Here is an 18,035-nt window from a genome sequence, read left to right on the forward strand (position 1 = left end):
GGCCTGCGGGGGCAGCGGTGCAGGCCTTGCCGCCTGCCAGCTGCCCGGGGCCCTGTCCTTGCCGCCGCTCCCTCGCTGCGGCTCCTGGCCCCCAGTGTCTGTCTCCATTGCGGCCCCACTGAACCCCTTGCGTGTGTCCCCCTGCAGACCATGGCGTTGTTGGCCTTGCTCTTCGTGCTGGTGCACAGCCTGATGCAGTACCCGCAGCCTGCTGGCGGTGGGCTGGATGAGGCCACGCACCGGCGCATGCAGGAGCGTCGGGAGCTGCTGGAGCGCGAGATGGCTCGGCTGCTGCAGGAGCTGGAGCAGGGGCCCCCGGAGCAGCAGGAGCTGGGCTGGGGAGCCGCGCTCTTTGGTGCTCTGCAGCAGTGGCCGTTCTGCGCTCTTGCTGGAGTCCTGCTCCTCTTGATCCTGTGGTTTAGCTGCAGGAGAAGGAGCTGGGAAGCCAGCAGCAGCAGCAAGGACCAGAGCTCCTGCAAGAGCTTAGGAGATGAGAGAGGAAAGGAAGAGGAAGAAGGAAGCGTTGATTCAACGGAAGGCAAGAAAAACATTGATCTGTCTATGGAGGCAGACAACAGCAGCAGTGGAGATGAGAGCGACAGCAGTCCTGTGGCTGCAATTGAAGAAGAGGGTGACAACAGCATTGAAGGCACTGATGTGCAGGTGGAGCAAGACCAGGATGCTGGAAAGGAGGAAGAAGAGGATGGAAACAAAGAAACAACCGGTGGTGAGAATATGAAGGCTGGCAACAGTGATGACATAAATGAAGGTGAAGACGGTGTAGATGGAGAGGAAGAATACACAGATGTGAAGGTGCAGGAAAGCAGCGATGCCAGTGAACAGAGAGGCCGTGATTGGAGTGGGCAGGAAGACAGCAGGGATGGTGGGAAGGAAGGGGACCATAGTGGCTTTGCTGCAATCGAGGAAGAAAAGAAGGCAGTGTTAAAAGAGGATGGCAAGGCTAGAAACAAGGATGAAGAACAGGGCAGTGTAAATGTGGAGAGAAGCAAGAACGAGGATAGAAAAGTAGACGGTCAAGGTGACGTGGCAGCCAGTGGAAAAGAAGGCAGTGATGGTGGCAAGGAAGAAAGCGGCAGTGGTGGAATGGAAGACAGAGCAGACAGGCGAGATGGTGGAAATAAGCAAGGCATCCTTTCAGTGGATCGCATAGACTGGGCTGTGGAGGAGCTGGAGAGAGGTTGCTCAGTGATAGCTGAGCTGATGGAGAGCTTGAGGCGTGTCTTTGTGGACAGCGTGAGCAACACTTTCTACCCGGTGCCTGAGGAAGCCATTGGGGTGGGCAGTGCTTTTGAGGGTTGGAGTCCCCGTGAGTGGGATGGGGTGTACCGTGTGCTAGTCCCCCTGAACCCCCCGCCAGGGCACACCTTCTACTTAGAGCTGAACAGTGCAGGGCAGATGGCAGCAAGGAGCTTCAGCGTCCGTGTGGAGCTGGTGTGCACGTGCCAGAGGGAGCAGCAGGGCGAGGAGCTGTTGTGCTTGCTGCACCACTCGCAGAAGAAGCTGCAGCGCAAGCCTGAGCGCAGCCTCCTCAAGACACTGTGCACCGGCTCCTACCTGGACGTGGAGAAAACCTGCCGCTGGTTCCACGGCTTGGTGAAATCCTCGTGGCCGCACGTGCCTCAGTCAGGCTCCTGGCACTTGGCGATCCAGCCCTGCAGCCGTTCCTGCCAATTGCGGCTGAGCCAAGGCCAGAAGAGCCTGACGCTGGAGGTGTTCCTTGGGGTGCGCCATGGGGACTCCGACATCTTTGTGGTCAGCCAGACCACAGAGGCCCAGGAAGGCGTCTCCAGGACCTTTGGGAGAAGCCGGCCCGCCGGGGCCGACTTCAACCCAAGCACAGCGTGGCCCGAGACGTGCGCTGTGGCCGAGGTGAAATTCTTCCGGCACATTGCCAGGCAGGTGCCGTGTGAGCGCTTGGCCCTGAAATGCCTGCAGGTCTTCACCTGCCTCCTCAGGGGCACAGGTTTCTCCAGCTCTGTCTGGAAGACTGTGGTCATGCACGTGCTGACCACCGTCCCGCTGTCCCGGTGGCGCAGCAGTGAATTTGCACGGCAGCTCTGGGCCATCATGGCATACCTGGGCCGCTGCCTGCAGCTGAAACGCCTGGAGCCCTTTGTGCTGGGCAGCAAGAGGCTTCCTGCCGAGATCAGCGTGCCGCCGGCAATGCGAGGCCTTGAGCCGCTCAACCTCTTTGAGCACCTGGCCCGAGATCCGGCCGCCCACAGAGAGGCCGTGCACGCCTATGGTCAGCTGCGCTATCGCCTCTGGGTGCTGCTCTCCAGCCACTGAGAGGAGTTCCCTGCTGTACAGAGCTCTGCTGGCGGGGCTCACAGCCTATGGCAGCCACGTGAACGCTGCATAAGTCCTGCTTTTGTCCCTGGCAATCCTGAAGCTGCTTTCCTGCCCGTGCGGAAGGAAGACGCTGCAGCACATGGATTCCTTGTGCGGACACGTCTCGGAGTTGCCATGCCCTTCACCTTCCCGTTACAACAGTGATGTTGCCTAAGCCTGTGAGGCAGAAAGTAGCTCCACTTGCACATCCTCACAGAAGAGAGTGAATCTGATGGAGGTTGCTTGGATCGCCTCAAAGACAGAAATCCAGCCTGTTTGGTATTTAGTGTAGTTAGTAGAGTCATGTAGTTAGTGTAGTTAGTAGAGTAGTGATCTGTAGTCTGAATGGTTTTGTAAGGAGAGGGTTCTTAGATCACCTCAAAGACGGAAGCCTAGGCTGTTAGGGACTTAATGTAGTTATGCTGTAGTGAGCTGTAGCTTTAATGGTTTTGTAAGGATGGAGGTCCTTGTAGATGCACTTTAGGAGAATAGGTAGTCCAAGTTTTCATGAGACTTGTTTATGTCTTCCGGAGGAGGCCCTTTAGTGCTGTTAGTGTATAACTGTTGTGCAAAGTTACCCTTAGTTGAGGGAATTCAAGGACCCCACTGTGGTTGCTTGTCTGTTTTCCAGTAATATTTGGATATCTGTGTTGGAAAAATTAATAAAATGAGAGCAGTTTCTCAAATTGCCTGAAATGTGTCCTTTTTATTTAACCCACCATTTCTTAAAGAATGGCCATCCAGGGCAACTTCCTGAAAAAATGACAAAGTGACTCAAATGGGGATTGTGCCCATCAGTAACTTGCATGGTGCATTGAAGCGGGGCTATTCCTTTGGCCTCTTGAATTCAACCAGAAGTCATGGTGGTCAAAACAGCTAAAGTATCCTTAACTATCAAGATCAATATTCATAGGGAAAACGTTCTGCCTTCAATGATAAATAAAAGCCTGCACCCTTACACTGGGAACATCCATGGGTCATATCTCCCATATTTAGATTTGACAAGGGTTGTGGGGGGTGCAATTGAGCCTCCTTTGTAAAGGGAAGCTCTGGGGTTCCCGGGTTCCCAAGGCATAAGTCTGCACTTGGTGTCTGTTGAGGCTTTGGGTGCCCAGGGCCATGATGGGCTCCCCGAGCTGGGCTGGGGACGGCGGGCGGGGGTGGCCTGTGATGCGCTCTGGGCTCTGTGACAGCACAGGCGCCGTGTCACAATGGGGGCAGCTGTAAAAGGCCCCAGCCGGTGCTGCTGCCCCAGGAGAGCTTGGGCAAGCGGTGAGTGCACACGCAGTGAGGAGACGGGGCAGGAGGAGGGCTGGGGCAGAGGGGGCAGCAGCCGGGGCGTGTGTTCTGCCCCTGCGTGCAGGGCCCAGCCCCTTGGCGGCAGCGCCTTGCTCAGGCCCCGGGGCCTGCGGGGGCAGCGGTGCAGGCCTTGCCGCCTGCCAGCTGCCCGGGGCCCTGTCCTTGCCGCCGCTCCCTCGCTGCGGCTCCTGGCCCCCAGTGTCTGTCTCCATTGCGGCCCCACTGAACCCCTTGCGTGTGTCCCCCTGCAGACCATGGCGTTGTTGGCCTTGCTCTTCGTGCTGGTGCACAGCCTGATGCAGTACCCGCAGCCTGCTGGCGGTGGGCTGGATGAGGCCACGCACCGGCGCATGCAGGAGCGTCGGGAGCTGCTGGAGCGCGAGATGGCTCGGCTGCTGCAGGAGCTGGAGCAGGGGCCCCCGGAGCAGCAGGAGCTGGGCTGGGGAGCCGCGCTCTTTGGTGCTCTGCAGCAGTGGCCGTTCTGCGCTCTTGCTGGAGTCCTGCTCCTCTTGATCCTGTGGTTTAGCTGCAGGAGAAGGAGCTGGGAAGCCAGCAGCAGCAGCAAGGACCAGAGCTCCTGCAAGAGCTTAGGAGATGAGAGAGGAAAGGAAGAGGAAGAAGGAAGCGTTGATTCAACGGAAGGCAAGAAAAACATTGATCTGTCTATGGAGGCAGACAACAGCAGCAGTGGAGATGAGAGCGACAGCAGTCCTGTGGCTGCAATTGAAGAAGAGGGTGACAACAGCATTGAAGGCACTGATGTGCAGGTGGAGCAAGACCAGGATGCTGGAAAGGAGGAAGAAGAGGATGGAAACAAAGAAACAACCGGTGGTGAGAATATGAAGGCTGGCAACAGTGATGACATAAATGAAGGTGAAGACGGTGTAGATGGAGAGGAAGAATACACAGATGTGAAGGTGCAGGAAAGCAGCGATGCCAGTGAACAGAGAGGCCGTGATTGGAGTGGGCAGGAAGACAGCAGGGATGGTGGGAAGGAAGGGGACCATAGTGGCTTTGCTGCAATCGAGGAAGAAAAGAAGGCAGTGTTAAAAGAGGATGGCAAGGCTAGAAACAAGGATGAAGAACAGGGCAGTGTAAATGTGGAGAGAAGCAAGAACGAGGATAGAAAAGTAGACGGTCAAGGTGACGTGGCAGCCAGTGGAAAAGAAGGCAGTGATGGTGGCAAGGAAGAAAGCGGCAGTGGTGGAATGGAAGACAGAGCAGACAGGCGAGATGGTGGAAATAAGCAAGGCATCCTTTCAGTGGATCGCATAGACTGGGCTGTGGAGGAGCTGGAGAGAGGTTGCTCAGTGATAGCTGAGCTGATGGAGAGCTTGAGGCGTGTCTTTGTGGACAGCGTGAGCAACACTTTCTACCCGGTGCCTGAGGAAGCCATTGGGGTGGGCAGTGCTTTTGAGGGTTGGAGTCCCCGTGAGTGGGATGGGGTGTACCGTGTGCTAGTCCCCCTGAACCCCCCGCCAGGGCACACCTTCTACTTAGAGCTGAACAGTGCAGGGCAGATGGCAGCAAGGAGCTTCAGCGTCCGTGTGGAGCTGGTGTGCACGTGCCAGAGGGAGCAGCAGGGCGAGGAGCTGTTGTGCTTGCTGCACCACTCGCAGAAGAAGCTGCAGCGCAAGCCTGAGCGCAGCCTCCTCAAGACACTGTGCACCGGCTCCTACCTGGACGTGGAGAAAACCTGCCGCTGGTTCCACGGCTTGGTGAAATCCTCGTGGCCACACGTGCCTCAGTCAGGCTCCTGGCACTTGGCGATCCAGCCCTGCAGCCGTTCCTGCCAATTGCGGCTGAGCCAAGGCCAGAAGAGCCTGACGCTGGAGGTGTTCCTTGGGGTGCGCCATGGGGACTCCGACATCTTTGTGGTCAGCCAGACCACAGAGGCCCAGGAAGGCGTCTCCAGGACCTTTGGGAGAAGCCGGCCCGCCGGGGCCGACTTCAACCCAAGCACAGCGTGGCCCGAGACGTGCGCTGTGGCCGAGGTGAAATTCTTCCGGCACATTGCCAGGCAGGTGCCGTGTGAGCGCTTGGCCCTGAAATGCCTGCAGGTCTTCACCTGCCTCCTCAGGGGCACAGGTTTCTCCAGCTCTGTCTGGAAGACTGTGGTCATGCACGTGCTGACCACCGTCCCGCTGTCCCGGTGGCGCAGCAGTGAATTTGCACGGCAGCTCTGGGCCATCATGGCATACCTGGGCCGCTGCCTGCAGCTGAAACGCCTGGAGCCCTTTGTGCTGGGCAGCAAGAGGCTTCCTGCCGAGATCAGCGTGCCGCCGGCAATGCGAGGCCTTGAGCCGCTCAACCTCTTTGAGCACCTGGCCCGAGATCCGGCCGCCCACAGAGAGGCCGTGCACGCCTATGGTCAGCTGCGCTATCGCCTCTGGGTGCTGCTCTCCAGCCACTGAGAGGAGTTCCCTGCTGTACAGAGCTCTGCTGGCGGGGCTCACAGCCTATGGCAGCCACGTGAACGCTGCATAAGTCCTGCTTTTGTCCCTGGCAATCCTGAAGCTGCTTTCCTGCCCGTGCGGAAGGAAGACGCTGCAGCACATGGATTCCTTGTGCGGACACGTCTCGGAGTTGCCATGCCCTTCACCTTCCCGTTACAACAGTGATGTTGCCTAAGCCTGTGAGGCAGAAAGTAGCTCCACTTGCACATCCTCACAGAAGAGAGTGAATCTGATGGAGGTTGCTTGGATCGCCTCAAAGACAGAAATCCAGCCTGTTTGGTATTTAGTGTAGTTAGTAGAGTCATGTAGTTAGTGTAGTTAGTAGAGTAGTGATCTGTAGTCTGAATGGTTTTGTAAGGAGAGGGTTCTTAGATCACCTCAAAGACGGAAGCCTAGGCTGTTAGGGACTTAATGTAGTTATGCTGTAGTGAGCTGTAGCTTTAATGGTTTTGTAAGGATGGAGGTCCTTGTAGATGCACTTTAGGAGAATAGGTAGTCCAAGTTTTCATGAGACTTTTTTATGTCTTCCGGAGGAGGCCCTTTAGTGCTGTTAGTGTATAACTGTTGTGCAAAGTTACCCTTAGTTGAGGGAATTCAAGGACCCCACTGTGGTTGCTTGTCTGTTTTCCAGTAATATTTGGATATCTGTGTTGGAAAAATTAATAAAATGAGAGCAGTTTCTCAAATTGCCTGAAATGTGTCCTTTTTATTTAACCCACCATTTCTTAAAGAATGGCCATCCAGGGCAACTTCCTGAAAAAATGACAAAGTGACTCAAATGGGGATTGTGCCCATCAGTAACTTGCATGGTGCATTGAAGCGGGGCTATTCCTTTGGCCTCTTGAATTCAACCAGAAGTCATGGTGGTCAAAACAGCTAAAGTATCCTTAACTATCAAGATCAATATTCATAGGGAAAACGTTCTGCCTTCAATGATAAATAAAAGCCTGCACCCTTACACTGGGAACATCCATGGGTCATATCTCCCATATTTAGATTTGACAAGGGTTGTGGGGGGTGCAATTGAGCCTCCTTTGTAAAGGGAAGCTCTGGGGTTCCCGGGTTCCCAAGGCATAAGTCTGCACTTGGTGTCTGTTGAGGCTTTGGGTGCCCAGGGCCATGATGGGCTCCCCGAGCTGGGCTGGGGACGGCGGGCGGGGGTGGCCTGTGATGCGCTCTGGGCTCTGTGACAGCACAGGCGCCGTGTCACAATGGGGGCAGCTGTAAAAGGCCCCAGCCGGTGCTGCTGCCCCAGGAGAGCTTGGGCAAGCGGTGAGTGCACACGCAGTGAGGAGACGGGGCAGGAGGAGGGCTGGGGCAGAGGGGGCAGCAGCCGGGGCGTGTGTTCTGCCCCTGCGTGCAGGGCCCAGCCCCTTGGCGGCAGCGCCTTGCTCAGGCCCCGGGGCCTGCGGGGGCAGCGGTGCAGGCCTTGCCGCCTGCCAGCTGCCCGGGGCCCTGTCCTTGCCGCCGCTCCCTCGCTGCGGCTCCTGGCCCCCAGTGTCTGTCTCCATTGCGGCCCCACTGAACCCCTTGCGTGTGTCCCCCTGCAGACCATGGCGTTGTTGGCCTTGCTCTTCGTGCTGGTGCACAGCCTGATGCAGTACCCGCAGCCTGCTGGCGGTGGGCTGGATGAGGCCACGCACCGGCGCATGCAGGAGCGTCGGGAGCTGCTGGAGCGCGAGATGGCTCGGCTGCTGCAGGAGCTGGAGCAGGGGCCCCCGGAGCAGCAGGAGCTGGGCTGGGGAGCCGCGCTCTTTGGTGCTCTGCAGCAGTGGCCGTTCTGCGCTCTTGCTGGAGTCCTGCTCCTCTTGATCCTGTGGTTTAGCTGCAGGAGAAGGAGCTGGGAAGCCAGCAGCAGCAGCAAGGACCAGAGCTCCTGCAAGAGCTTAGGAGATGAGAGAGGAAAGGAAGAGGAAGAAGGAAGCGTTGATTCAACGGAAGGCAAGAAAAACATTGATCTGTCTATGGAGGCAGACAACAGCAGCAGTGGAGATGAGAGCGACAGCAGTCCTGTGGCTGCAATTGAAGAAGAGGGTGACAACAGCATTGAAGGCACTGATGTGCAGGTGGAGCAAGACCAGGATGCTGGAAAGGAGGAAGAAGAGGATGGAAACAAAGAAACAACCGGTGGTGAGAATATGAAGGCTGGCAACAGTGATGACATAAATGAAGGTGAAGACGGTGTAGATGGAGAGGAAGAATACACAGATGTGAAGGTGCAGGAAAGCAGCGATGCCAGTGAACAGAGAGGCCGTGATTGGAGTGGGCAGGAAGACAGCAGGGATGGTGGGAAGGAAGGGGACCATAGTGGCTTTGCTGCAATTGAGGAAGAAAAGAAGGCAGTGTTAAAAGAGGATGGCAAGGCTAGAAACAAGGATGAAGAACAGGGCAGTGTAAATGTGGAGAGAAGCAAGAACGAGGATAGAAAAGTAGACGGTCAAGGTGACGTGGCAGCCAGTGGAAAAGAAGGCAGTGATGGTGGCAAGGAAGAAAGCGGCAGTGGTGGAATGGAAGACAGAGCAGACAGGCGAGATGGTGGAAATAAGCAAGGCATCCTTTCAGTGGATCGCATAGACTGGGCTGTGGAGGAGCTGGAGAGAGGTTGCTCAGTGATAGCTGAGCTGATGGAGAGCTTGAGGCGTGTCTTTGTGGACAGCGTGAGCAACACTTTCTACCCGGTGCCTGAGGAAGCCATTGGGGTGGGCAGTGCTTTTGAGGGTTGGAGTCCCCGTGAGTGGGATGGGGTGTACCGTGTGCTAGTCCCCCTGAACCCCCCGCCAGGGCACACCTTCTACTTAGAGCTGAACAGTGCAGGGCAGATGGCAGCAAGGAGCTTCAGCGTCCGTGTGGAGCTGGTGTGCACGTGCCAGAGGGAGCAGCAGGGCGAGGAGCTGTTGTGCTTGCTGCACCACTCGCAGAAGAAGCTGCAGCGCAAGCCTGAGCGCAGCCTCCTCAAGACACTGTGCACCGGCTCCTACCTGGACGTGGAGAAAACCTGCCGCTGGTTCCACGGCTTGGTGAAATCCTCGTGGCCGCACGTGCCTCAGTCAGGCTCCTGGCACTTGGCGATCCAGCCCTGCAGCCGTTCCTGCCAATTGCGGCTGAGCCAAGGCCAGAAGAGCCTGACGCTGGAGGTGTTCCTTGGGGTGCGCCATGGGGACTCCGACATCTTTGTGGTCAGCCAGACCGCAGAGGCCCAGGAAGGCGTCTCCAGGACCTTTGGGAGAAGCCGGCCCGCCGGGGCCGACTTCAACCCAAGCACAGCGTGGCCCGAGACGTGCGCTGTGGCCGAGGTGAAATTCTTCCGGCACATTGCCAGGCAGGTGCCGTGTGAGCGCTTGGCCCTGAAATGCCTGCAGGTCTTCACCTGCCTCCTCAGGGGCACAGGTTTCTCCAGCTCTGTCTGGAAGACTGTGGTCATGCACGTGCTGACCACCGTCCCGCTGTCCCGGTGGCGCAGCAGTGAATTTGCACGGCAGCTCTGGGCCATCATGGCATACCTGGGCCGCTGCCTGCAGCTGAAACGCCTGGAGCCCTTTGTGCTGGGCAGCAAGAGGCTTCCTGCCGAGATCAGCGTGCCGCCGGCAATGCGAGGCCTTGAGCCGCTCAACCTCTTTGAGCACCTGGCCCGAGATCCGGCCGCCCACAGAGAGGCCGTGCACGCCTATGGTCAGCTGCGCTATCGCCTCTGGGTGCTGCTCTCCAGCCACTGAGAGGAGTTCCCTGCTGTACAGAGCTCTGCTGGCGGGGCTCACAGCCTATGGCAGCCACGTGAACGCTGCATAAGTCCTGCTTTTGTCCCTGGCAATCCTGAAGCTGCTTTCCTGCCCGTGCGGAAGGAAGACGCTGCAGCACATGGATTCCTTGTGCGGACACGTCTCGGAGTTGCCATGCCCTTCACCTTCCCGTTACAACAGTGATGTTGCCTAAGCCTGTGAGGCAGAAAGTAGCTCCACTTGCACATCCTCACAGAAGAGAGTGAATCTGATGGAGGTTGCTTGGATCGCCTCAAAGACAGAAATCCAGCCTGTTTGGTATTTAGTGTAGTTAGTAGAGTCATGTAGTTAGTGTAGTTAGTAGAGTAGTGATCTGTAGTCTGAATGGTTTTGTAAGGAGAGGGTTCTTAGATCACCTCAAAGACGGAAGCCTAGGCTGTTAGGGACTTAATGTAGTTATGCTGTAGTGAGCTGTAGCTTTAATGGTTTTGTAAGGATGGAGGTCCTTGTAGATGCACTTTAGGAGAATAGGTAGTCCAAGTTTTCATGAGACTTTTTTATGTCTTCCGGAGGAGGCCCTTTAGTGCTGTTAGTGTATAACTGTTGTGCAAAGTTACCCTTAGTTGAGGGAATTCAAGGACCCCACTGTGGTTGCTTGTCTGTTTTCCAGTAATATTTGGATATCTGTGTTGGAAAAATTAATAAAATGAGAGCAGTTTCTCAAATTGCCTGAAATGTGTCCTTTTTATTTAACCCACCATTTCTTAAAGAATGGCCATCCAGGGCAACTTCCTGAAAAAATGACAAAGTGACTCAAATGGGGATTGTGCCCATCAGTAACTTGCATGGTGCATTGAAGCGGGGCTATTCCTTTGGCCTCTTGAATTCAACCAGAAGTCATGGTGGTCAAAACAGCTAAAGTATCCTTAACTATCAAGATCAATATTCATAGGGAAAACGTTCTGCCTTCAATGATAAATAAAAGCCTGCACCCTTACACTGGGAACATCCATGGGTCATATCTCCCAAATTTAGATTTGACAAGGGTTGTGGGGGGTGCAATTGAGCCTCCTTTGTAAAGGGAAGCTCTGGGGTTCCCGGGTTCCCAAGGCATAAGTCTGCACTTGGTGTCTGTTGAGGCTTTGGGTGCCCAGGGCCATGATGGGCTCCCCGAGCTGGGCTGGGGACGGCGGGCAGGGGTGGCCTGTGATGCGCTCTGGGCTCTGTGACAGCACAGGTGCCGTGTCACAATGGGGGCAGCTGTAAAAGGCCCCAGCCGGTGCTGCTGCCCCAGGAGAGCTTGGGCAAGCGGTGAGTGCACACGCAGTGAGGAGACGGGGCAGGAAGAGGGCTGGGGCAGAGGGGGCAGCAGCCGGGGCGTGTGTTCTGCCCCTGCGTGCAGGGCCCAGCCCCTTGGCGGCAGCGCCTTGCTCAGGCCCCGGGGCCTGCGGGGGCAGCGGTGCAGGCCTTGCCGCCTGCCAGCTGCCCGGGGCCCTGTCCTTGCCGCCGCTCCCTCGCTGCGGCTCCTGGCCCCCAGTGTCTGTCTCCATTGCGGCCCCACTGAACCCCTTGCGTGTGTCCCCCTGCAGACCATGGCGTTGTTGGCCTTGCTCTTCGTGCTGGTGCACAGCCTGATGCAGTACCCGCAGCCTGCTGGCGGTGGGCTGGATGAGGCCACGCACCGGCGCATGCAGGAGCGTCGGGAGCTGCTGGAGCGCGAGATGGCTCGGCTGCTGCAGGAGCTGGAGCAGGGGCCCCCGGAGCAGCAGGAGCTGGGCTGGGGAGCCGCGCTCTTTGGTGCTCTGCAGCAGTGGCCGTTCTGCGCTCTTGCTGGAGTCCTGCTCCTCTTGATCCTGTGGTTTAGCTGCAGGAGAAGGAGCTGGGAAGCCAGCAGCAGCAGCAAGGACCAGAGCTCCTGCAAGAGCTTAGGAGATGAGAGAGGAAAGGAAGAGGAAGAAGGAAGCGTTGATTCAACGGAAGGCAAGAAAAACATTGATCTGTCTATGGAGGCAGACAACAGCAGCAGTGGAGATGAGAGCGACAGCAGTCCTGTGGCTGCAATTGAAGAAGAGGGTGACAACAGCATTGAAGGCACTGATGTGCAGGTGGAGCAAGACCAGGATGCTGGAAAGGAGGAAGAAGAGGATGGAAACAAAGAAACAACCGGTGGTGAGAATATGAAGGCTGGCAACAGTGATGACATAAATGAAGGTGAAGACGGTGTAGATGGAGAGGAAGAATACACAGATGTGAAGGTGCAGGAAAGCAGCGATGCCAGTGAACAGAGAGGCCGTGATTGGAGTGGGCAGGAAGACAGCAGGGATGGTGGGAAGGAAGGGGACCATAGTGGCTTTGCTGCAATCGAGGAAGAAAAGAAGGCAGTGTTAAAAGAGGATGGCAAGGCTAGAAACAAGGATGAAGAACAGGGCAGTGTAAATGTGGAGAGAAGCAAGAACGAGGATAGAAAAGTAGACGGTCAAGGTGACGTGGCAGCCAGTGGAAAAGAAGGCAGTGATGGTGGCAAGGAAGAAAGCGGCAGTGGTGGAATGGAAGACAGAGCAGACAGGCGAGATGGTGGAAATAAGCAAGGCATCCTTTCAGTGGATCGCATAGACTGGGCTGTGGAGGAGCTGGAGAGAGGTTGCTCAGTGATAGCTGAGCTGATGGAGAGCTTGAGGCGTGTCTTTGTGGACAGCGTGAGCAACACTTTCTACCCGGTGCCTGAGGAAGCCATTGGGGTGGGCAGTGCTTTTGAGGGTTGGAGTCCCCGTGAGTGGGATGGGGTGTACCGTGTGCTAGTCCCCCTGAACCCCCCGCCAGGGCACACCTTCTACTTAGAGCTGAACAGTGCAGGGCAGATGGCAGCAAGGAGCTTCAGCGTCCGTGTGGAGCTGGTGTGCACGTGCCAGAGGGAGCAGCAGGGCGAGGAGCTGTTGTGCTTGCTGCACCACTCGCAGAAGAAGCTGCAGCGCAAGCCTGAGCGCAGCCTCCTCAAGACACTGTGCACCGGCTCCTACCTGGACGTGGAGAAAACCTGCCGCTGGTTCCACGGCTTGGTGAAATCCTCGTGGCCGCACGTGCCTCAGTCAGGCTCCTGGCACTTGGCGATCCAGCCCTGCAGCCGTTCCTGCCAATTGCGGCTGAGCCAAGGCCAGAAGAGCCTGACGCTGGAGGTGTTCCTTGGGGTGCGCCATGGGGACTCCGACATCTTTGTGGTCAGCCAGACCACAGAGGCCCAGGAAGGCGTCTCCAGGACCTTTGGGAGAAGCCGGCCCGCCGGGGCCGACTTCAACCCAAGCACAGCGTGGCCCGAGACGTGCGCTGTGGCCGAGGTGAAATTCTTCCGGCACATTGCCAGGCAGGTGCCGTGTGAGCGCTTGGCCCTGAAATGCCTGCAGGTCTTCACCTGCCTCCTCAGGGGCACAGGTTTCTCCAGCTCTGTCTGGAAGACTGTGGTCATGCACGTGCTGACCACCGTCCCGCTGTCCCGGTGGCGCAGCAGTGAATTTGCACGGCAGCTCTGGGCCATCATGGCATACCTGGGCCGCTGCCTGCAGCTGAAACGCCTGGAGCCCTTTGTGCTGGGCAGCAAGAGGCTTCCTGCCGAGATCAGCGTGCCGCCGGCAATGCGAGGCCTTGAGCCGCTCAACCTCTTTGAGCACCTGGCCCGAGATCCGGCCGCCCACAGAGAGGCCGTGCACGCCTATGGTCAGCTGCGCTATCGCCTCTGGGTGCTGCTCTCCAGCCACTGAGAGGAGTTCCCTGCTGTACAGAGCTCTGCTGGCGGGGCTCACAGCCTATGGCAGCCACGTGAACGCTGCATAAGTCCTGCTTTTGTCCCTGGCAATCCTGAAGCTGCTTTCCTGCCCGTGCGGAAGGAAGACGCTGCAGCACATGGATTCCTTGTGCGGACACGTCTCGGAGTTGCCATGCCCTTCACCTTCCCGTTACAACAGTGATGTTGCCTAAGCCTGTGAGGCAGAAAGTAGCTCCACTTGCACATCCTCACAGAAGAGAGTGAATCTGATGGAGGTTGCTTGGATCGCCTCAAAGACAGAAATCCAGCCTGTTTGGTATTTAGTGTAGTTAGTAGAGTCATGTAGTTAGTGTAGTTAGTAGAGTAGTGATCTGTAGTCTGAATGGTTTTGTAAGGAGAGGGTTCTTAGATCACCTCAAAGACGGAAGCCTAGGCTGTTAGGGACTTAATGTAGTTATGCTGTAGTGAGCTGTAGCTTTAATGGTTTTGTAAGGATGGAGGTCCTTGTAGATGCACTTTAGGAGAATAGGTAGTCCAAGTTTTCATGAGACTTGTTTATGTCTTCCGGAGGAGGCCCTTTAGTGCTGTTAGTGTATAACTGTTGTGCAAAGTTACCCTTAGTTGAGGGAATTCAAGGACCCCACTGTGGTTGCTTGTCTGTTTTCCAGTAATATTTGGATATCTGTGTTGGAAAAATTAATAAAATGAGAGCAGTTTCTCAAATTGCCTGAAATGTGTCCTTTTTATTTAACCCACCATTTCTTAAAGAATGGCCATCCAGGGCAACTTCCTGAAAAAATGACAAAGTGACTCAAATGGGGATTGTGCCCATCAGTAACTTGCATGGTGCATTGAAGCGGGGCTATTCCTTTGGCCTCTTGAATTCAACCAGAAGTCATGGTGGTCAAAACAGCTAAAGTATCCTTAACTATCAAGATCAATATTCATAGGGAAAACGTTCTGCCTTCAATGATAAATAAAAGCCTGCACCCTTACACTGGGAACATCCATGGGTCATATCTCCCAAATTTAGATTTGACAAGGGTTGTGGGGGGTGCAATTGAGCCTCCTTTGTAAAGGGAAGCTCTGGGGTTCCCGGGTTCCCAAGGCATAAGTCTGCACTTGGTGTCTGTTGAGGCTTTGGGTGCCCAGGGCCATGACGGGCTCCCCGAGCTGGGCTGGGGACGGCGGGCGAGGGTGGCCTGTGATGCGCTCTGGGCTCTGTGACAGCACAGGTGCCGTGTCACAATGGGGGCAGCTGTAAAAGGCCCCAGCCGGTGCTGCTGCCCCAGGAGAGCTTGGGCAAGCGGTGAGTGCACACGCAGTGAGGAGACGGGGCAGGAGGAGGGCTGGGGCAGAGGGGGCAGCAGCCGGGGCGTGTGTTCTGCCCCTGCGTGCAGGGCCCAGCCCCTTGGCGGCAGCACCTTGCTCAGGCCCCGGGGCCTGCGGGGGCAGCGGTGCAGGCCTTGCCGCCTGCCAGCTGCCCGGGGCCCTGTCCTTGCCGCCGCTCCCTCGCTGCGGCTCCTGGCCCCCAGTGTCTGTCTCCATTGCGGCCCCACTGAACCCCTTGCGTGTGTCCCCCTGCAGACCATGGCGTTGTTGGCCTTGCTCTTCGTGCTGGTGCACAGCCTGATGCAGTACCCGCAGCCTGCTGGCGGTGGGCTGGATGAGGCCACGCACCGGCGCATGCAGGAGCGTCGGGAGCTGCTGGAGCGCGAGATGGCTCGGCTGCTGCAGGAGCTGGAGCAGGGGCCCCCGGAGCAGCAGGAGCTGGGCTGGGGAGCCGCGCTCTTTGGTGCTCTGCAGCAGTGGCCGTTCTGCGCTCTTGCTGGAGTCCTGCTCCTCTTGATCCTGTGGTTTAGCTGCAGGAGAAGGAGCTGGGAAGCCAGCAGCAGCAGCAAGGACCAGAGCTCCTGCAAGAGCTTAGGAGATGAGAGAGGAAAGGAAGAGGAAGAAGGAAGCGTTGATTCAACGGAAGGCAAGAAAAACATTGATCTGTCTATGGAGGCAGACAACAGCAGCAGTGGAGATGAGAGCGACAGCAGTCCTGTGGCTGCAATTGAAGAAGAGGGTGACAACAGCATTGAAGGCACTGATGTGCAGGTGGAGCAAGACCAGGATGCTGGAAAGGAGGAAGAAGAGGATGGAAACAAAGAAACAACCGGTGGTGAGAATATGAAGGCTGGCAACAGTGATGACATAAATGAAGGTGAAGACGGTGTAGATGGAGAGGAAGAATACACAGATGTGAAGGTGCAGGAAAGCAGCGATGCCAGTGAACAGAGAGGCCGTGATTGGAGTGGGCAGGAAGACAGCAGGGATGGTGGGAAGGAAGGGGACCATAGTGGCTTTGCTGCAATTGAGGAAGAAAAGAAGGCAGTGTTAAAAGAGGATGGCAAGGCTAGAAACAAGGATGAAGAACAGGGCAGTGTAAATGTGGAGAGAAGCAAGAACGAGGATAGAAAAGTAGACGGTCAAGGTGACGTGGCAGCCAGTGGAAAAGAAGGCAGTGATGGTGGCAAGGAAGAAAGCGGCAGTGGTGGAATGGAAGACAGAGCAGACAGGCGAGATGGTGGAAATAAGCAAGGCATCCTTTCAGTGGATCGCATAGACTGGGCTGTGGAGGAGCTGGAGAGAGGTTGCTCAGTGATAGCTGAGCTGATGGAGAGCTTGAGGCGTGTCTTTGTGGACAGCGTGAGCAACACTTTCTACCCGGTGCCTGAGGAAGCCATTGGGGTGGGCAGTGCTTTTGAGGGTTGGAGTCCCCGTGAGTGGGATGGGGTGTACCGTGTGCTAGTCCCCCTGAACCCCCCGCCAGGGCACACCTTCTACTTAGAGCTGAACAGTGCAGGGCAGATGGCAGCAAGGAGCTTCAGCGTCCGTGTGGAGCTGGTGTGCACGTGCCAGAGGGAGCAGCAGGGCGAGGAGCTGTTGTGCTTGCTGCACCACTCGCAGAAGAAGCTGCAGCGCAAGCCTGAGCGCAGCCTCCTCAAGACACTGTGCACCGGCTCCTACCTGGACGTGGAGAAAACCTGCTGCTGGTTCCACGGCTTGGTGAAATCCTCGTGGCCGCACGTGCCTCAGTCAGGCTCCTGGCACTTGGCGATCCAGCCCTGCAGCCGTTCCTGCCAATTGCGGCTGAGCCAAGGCCAGAAGAGCCTGACGCTGGAGGTGTTCCTTGGGGTGCGCCATGGGGACTCCGACATCTTTGTGGTCAGCCAGACCACAGAGGCCCAGGAAGGCGTCTCCAGGACCTTTGGGAGAAGCCGGCCCGCCGGGGCCGACTTCAACCCAAGCACAGCGTGGCCCGAGACGTGCGCTGTGGCCGAGGTGAAATTCTTCCGGCACATTGCCAGGCAGGTGCCGTGTGAGCGCTTGGCCCTGAAATGCCTGCAGGTCTTCACCTGCCTCCTCAGGGGCACAGGTTTCTCCAGCTCTGTCTGGAAGACTGTGGTCATGCACGTGCTGACCACCGTCCCGCTGTCCCGGTGGCGCAGCAGTGAATTTGCACGGCAGCTCTGGGCCATCATGGCATACCTGGGCCGCTGCCTGCAGCTGAAACGCCTGGAGCCCTTTGTGCTGGGCAGCAAGAGGCTTCCTGCCGAGATCAGCGTGCCGCCGGCAATGCGAGGCCTTGAGCCGCTCAACCTCTTTGAGCACCTGGCCCGAGATCCGGCCGCCCACAGAGAGGCCGTGCACGCCTATGGTCAGCTGCGCTATCGCCTCTGGGTGCTGCTCTCCAGCCACTGAGAGGAGTTCCCTGCTGTACAGAGCTCTGCTGGCGGGGCTCACAGCCTATGGCAGCCACGTGAACGCTGCATAAGTCCTGCTTTTGTCCCTGGCAATCCTGAAGCTGCTTTCCTGCCCGTGCGGAAGGAAGACGCTGCAGCACATGGATTCCTTGTGCGGACACGTCTCGGAGTTGCCATGCCCTTCACCTTCCCGTTACAACAGTGATGTTGCCTAAGCCTGTGAGGCAGAAAGTAGCTCCACTTGCACATCCTCACAGAAGAGAGTGAATCTGATGGAGGTTGCTTGGATCGCCTCAAAGACAGAAATCCAGCCTGTTTGGTATTTAGTGTAGTTAGTAGAGTCATGTAGTTAGTGTAGTTAGTAGAGTAGTGATCTGTAGTCTGAATGGTTTTGTAAGGAGAGGGTTCTTAGATCACCTCAAAGACGGAAGCCTAGGCTGTTAGGGACTTAATGTAGTTATGCTGTAGTGAGCTGTAGCTTTAATGGTTTTGTAAGGATGGAGGTCCTTGTAGATGCACTTTAGGAGAATAGGTAGTCCAAGTTTTCATGAGACTTGTTTATGTCTTCCGGAGGAGGCCCTTTAGTGCTGTTAGTGTATAACTGTTGTGCAAAGTTACCCTTAGTTGAGGGAATTCAAGGACCCCACTGTGGTTGCTTGTCTGTTTTCCAGTAATATTTGGATATCTGTGTTGGAAAAATTAA

At 56.5% G+C, this 18,035-nt stretch overlaps 5 protein-coding genes across 5 annotated transcripts; all 5 read left to right on the plus strand.

The window, feature by feature from the left end:
• The first annotated feature begins 735 nt into the window (after positions 1–735).
• On the plus strand, positions 736–2,310 carry LOC134549433 (inositol 1,4,5-trisphosphate receptor-interacting protein-like 1). Its single transcript, XM_063394979.1, has one exon. The coding sequence runs from the start codon at positions 736–738 to the stop codon at positions 2,308–2,310; it is 1,575 nt and encodes a 524-aa protein (XP_063251049.1).
• Positions 2,311–4,490: 2,180 nt separating this feature from the next.
• Positions 4,491–6,065, plus strand: LOC134549479 (inositol 1,4,5-trisphosphate receptor-interacting protein-like 1). The gene has a single exon (XM_063395021.1). The coding sequence runs from the start codon at positions 4,491–4,493 to the stop codon at positions 6,063–6,065; it is 1,575 nt and encodes a 524-aa protein (XP_063251091.1).
• A 2,180-nt stretch (positions 6,066–8,245) lies between these two features.
• Positions 8,246–9,820, plus strand: LOC134549429 (inositol 1,4,5-trisphosphate receptor-interacting protein-like 1). The gene has a single exon (XM_063394975.1). The coding sequence runs from the start codon at positions 8,246–8,248 to the stop codon at positions 9,818–9,820; it is 1,575 nt and encodes a 524-aa protein (XP_063251045.1).
• Positions 9,821–12,000: 2,180 nt separating this feature from the next.
• LOC134549434 (inositol 1,4,5-trisphosphate receptor-interacting protein-like 1) lies at positions 12,001–13,575 on the plus strand. Its single transcript, XM_063394980.1, has one exon. The coding sequence runs from the start codon at positions 12,001–12,003 to the stop codon at positions 13,573–13,575; it is 1,575 nt and encodes a 524-aa protein (XP_063251050.1).
• A 2,180-nt stretch (positions 13,576–15,755) lies between these two features.
• LOC134549478 (inositol 1,4,5-trisphosphate receptor-interacting protein-like 1) lies at positions 15,756–17,330 on the plus strand. Its single transcript, XM_063395020.1, has one exon. It carries the CDS (start codon positions 15,756–15,758, stop codon positions 17,328–17,330), a length of 1,575 nt encoding a protein of 524 aa, XP_063251090.1.
• The last annotated feature ends 705 nt before the right edge of the window (positions 17,331–18,035 follow it).

Source organism: Prinia subflava, chromosome 4 (genome assembly GCF_021018805.1).
Source record: "Prinia subflava isolate CZ2003 ecotype Zambia chromosome 4, Cam_Psub_1.2, whole genome shotgun sequence".
Lineage (NCBI taxonomy): Eukaryota > Metazoa > Chordata > Aves > Passeriformes > Cisticolidae > Prinia > Prinia subflava.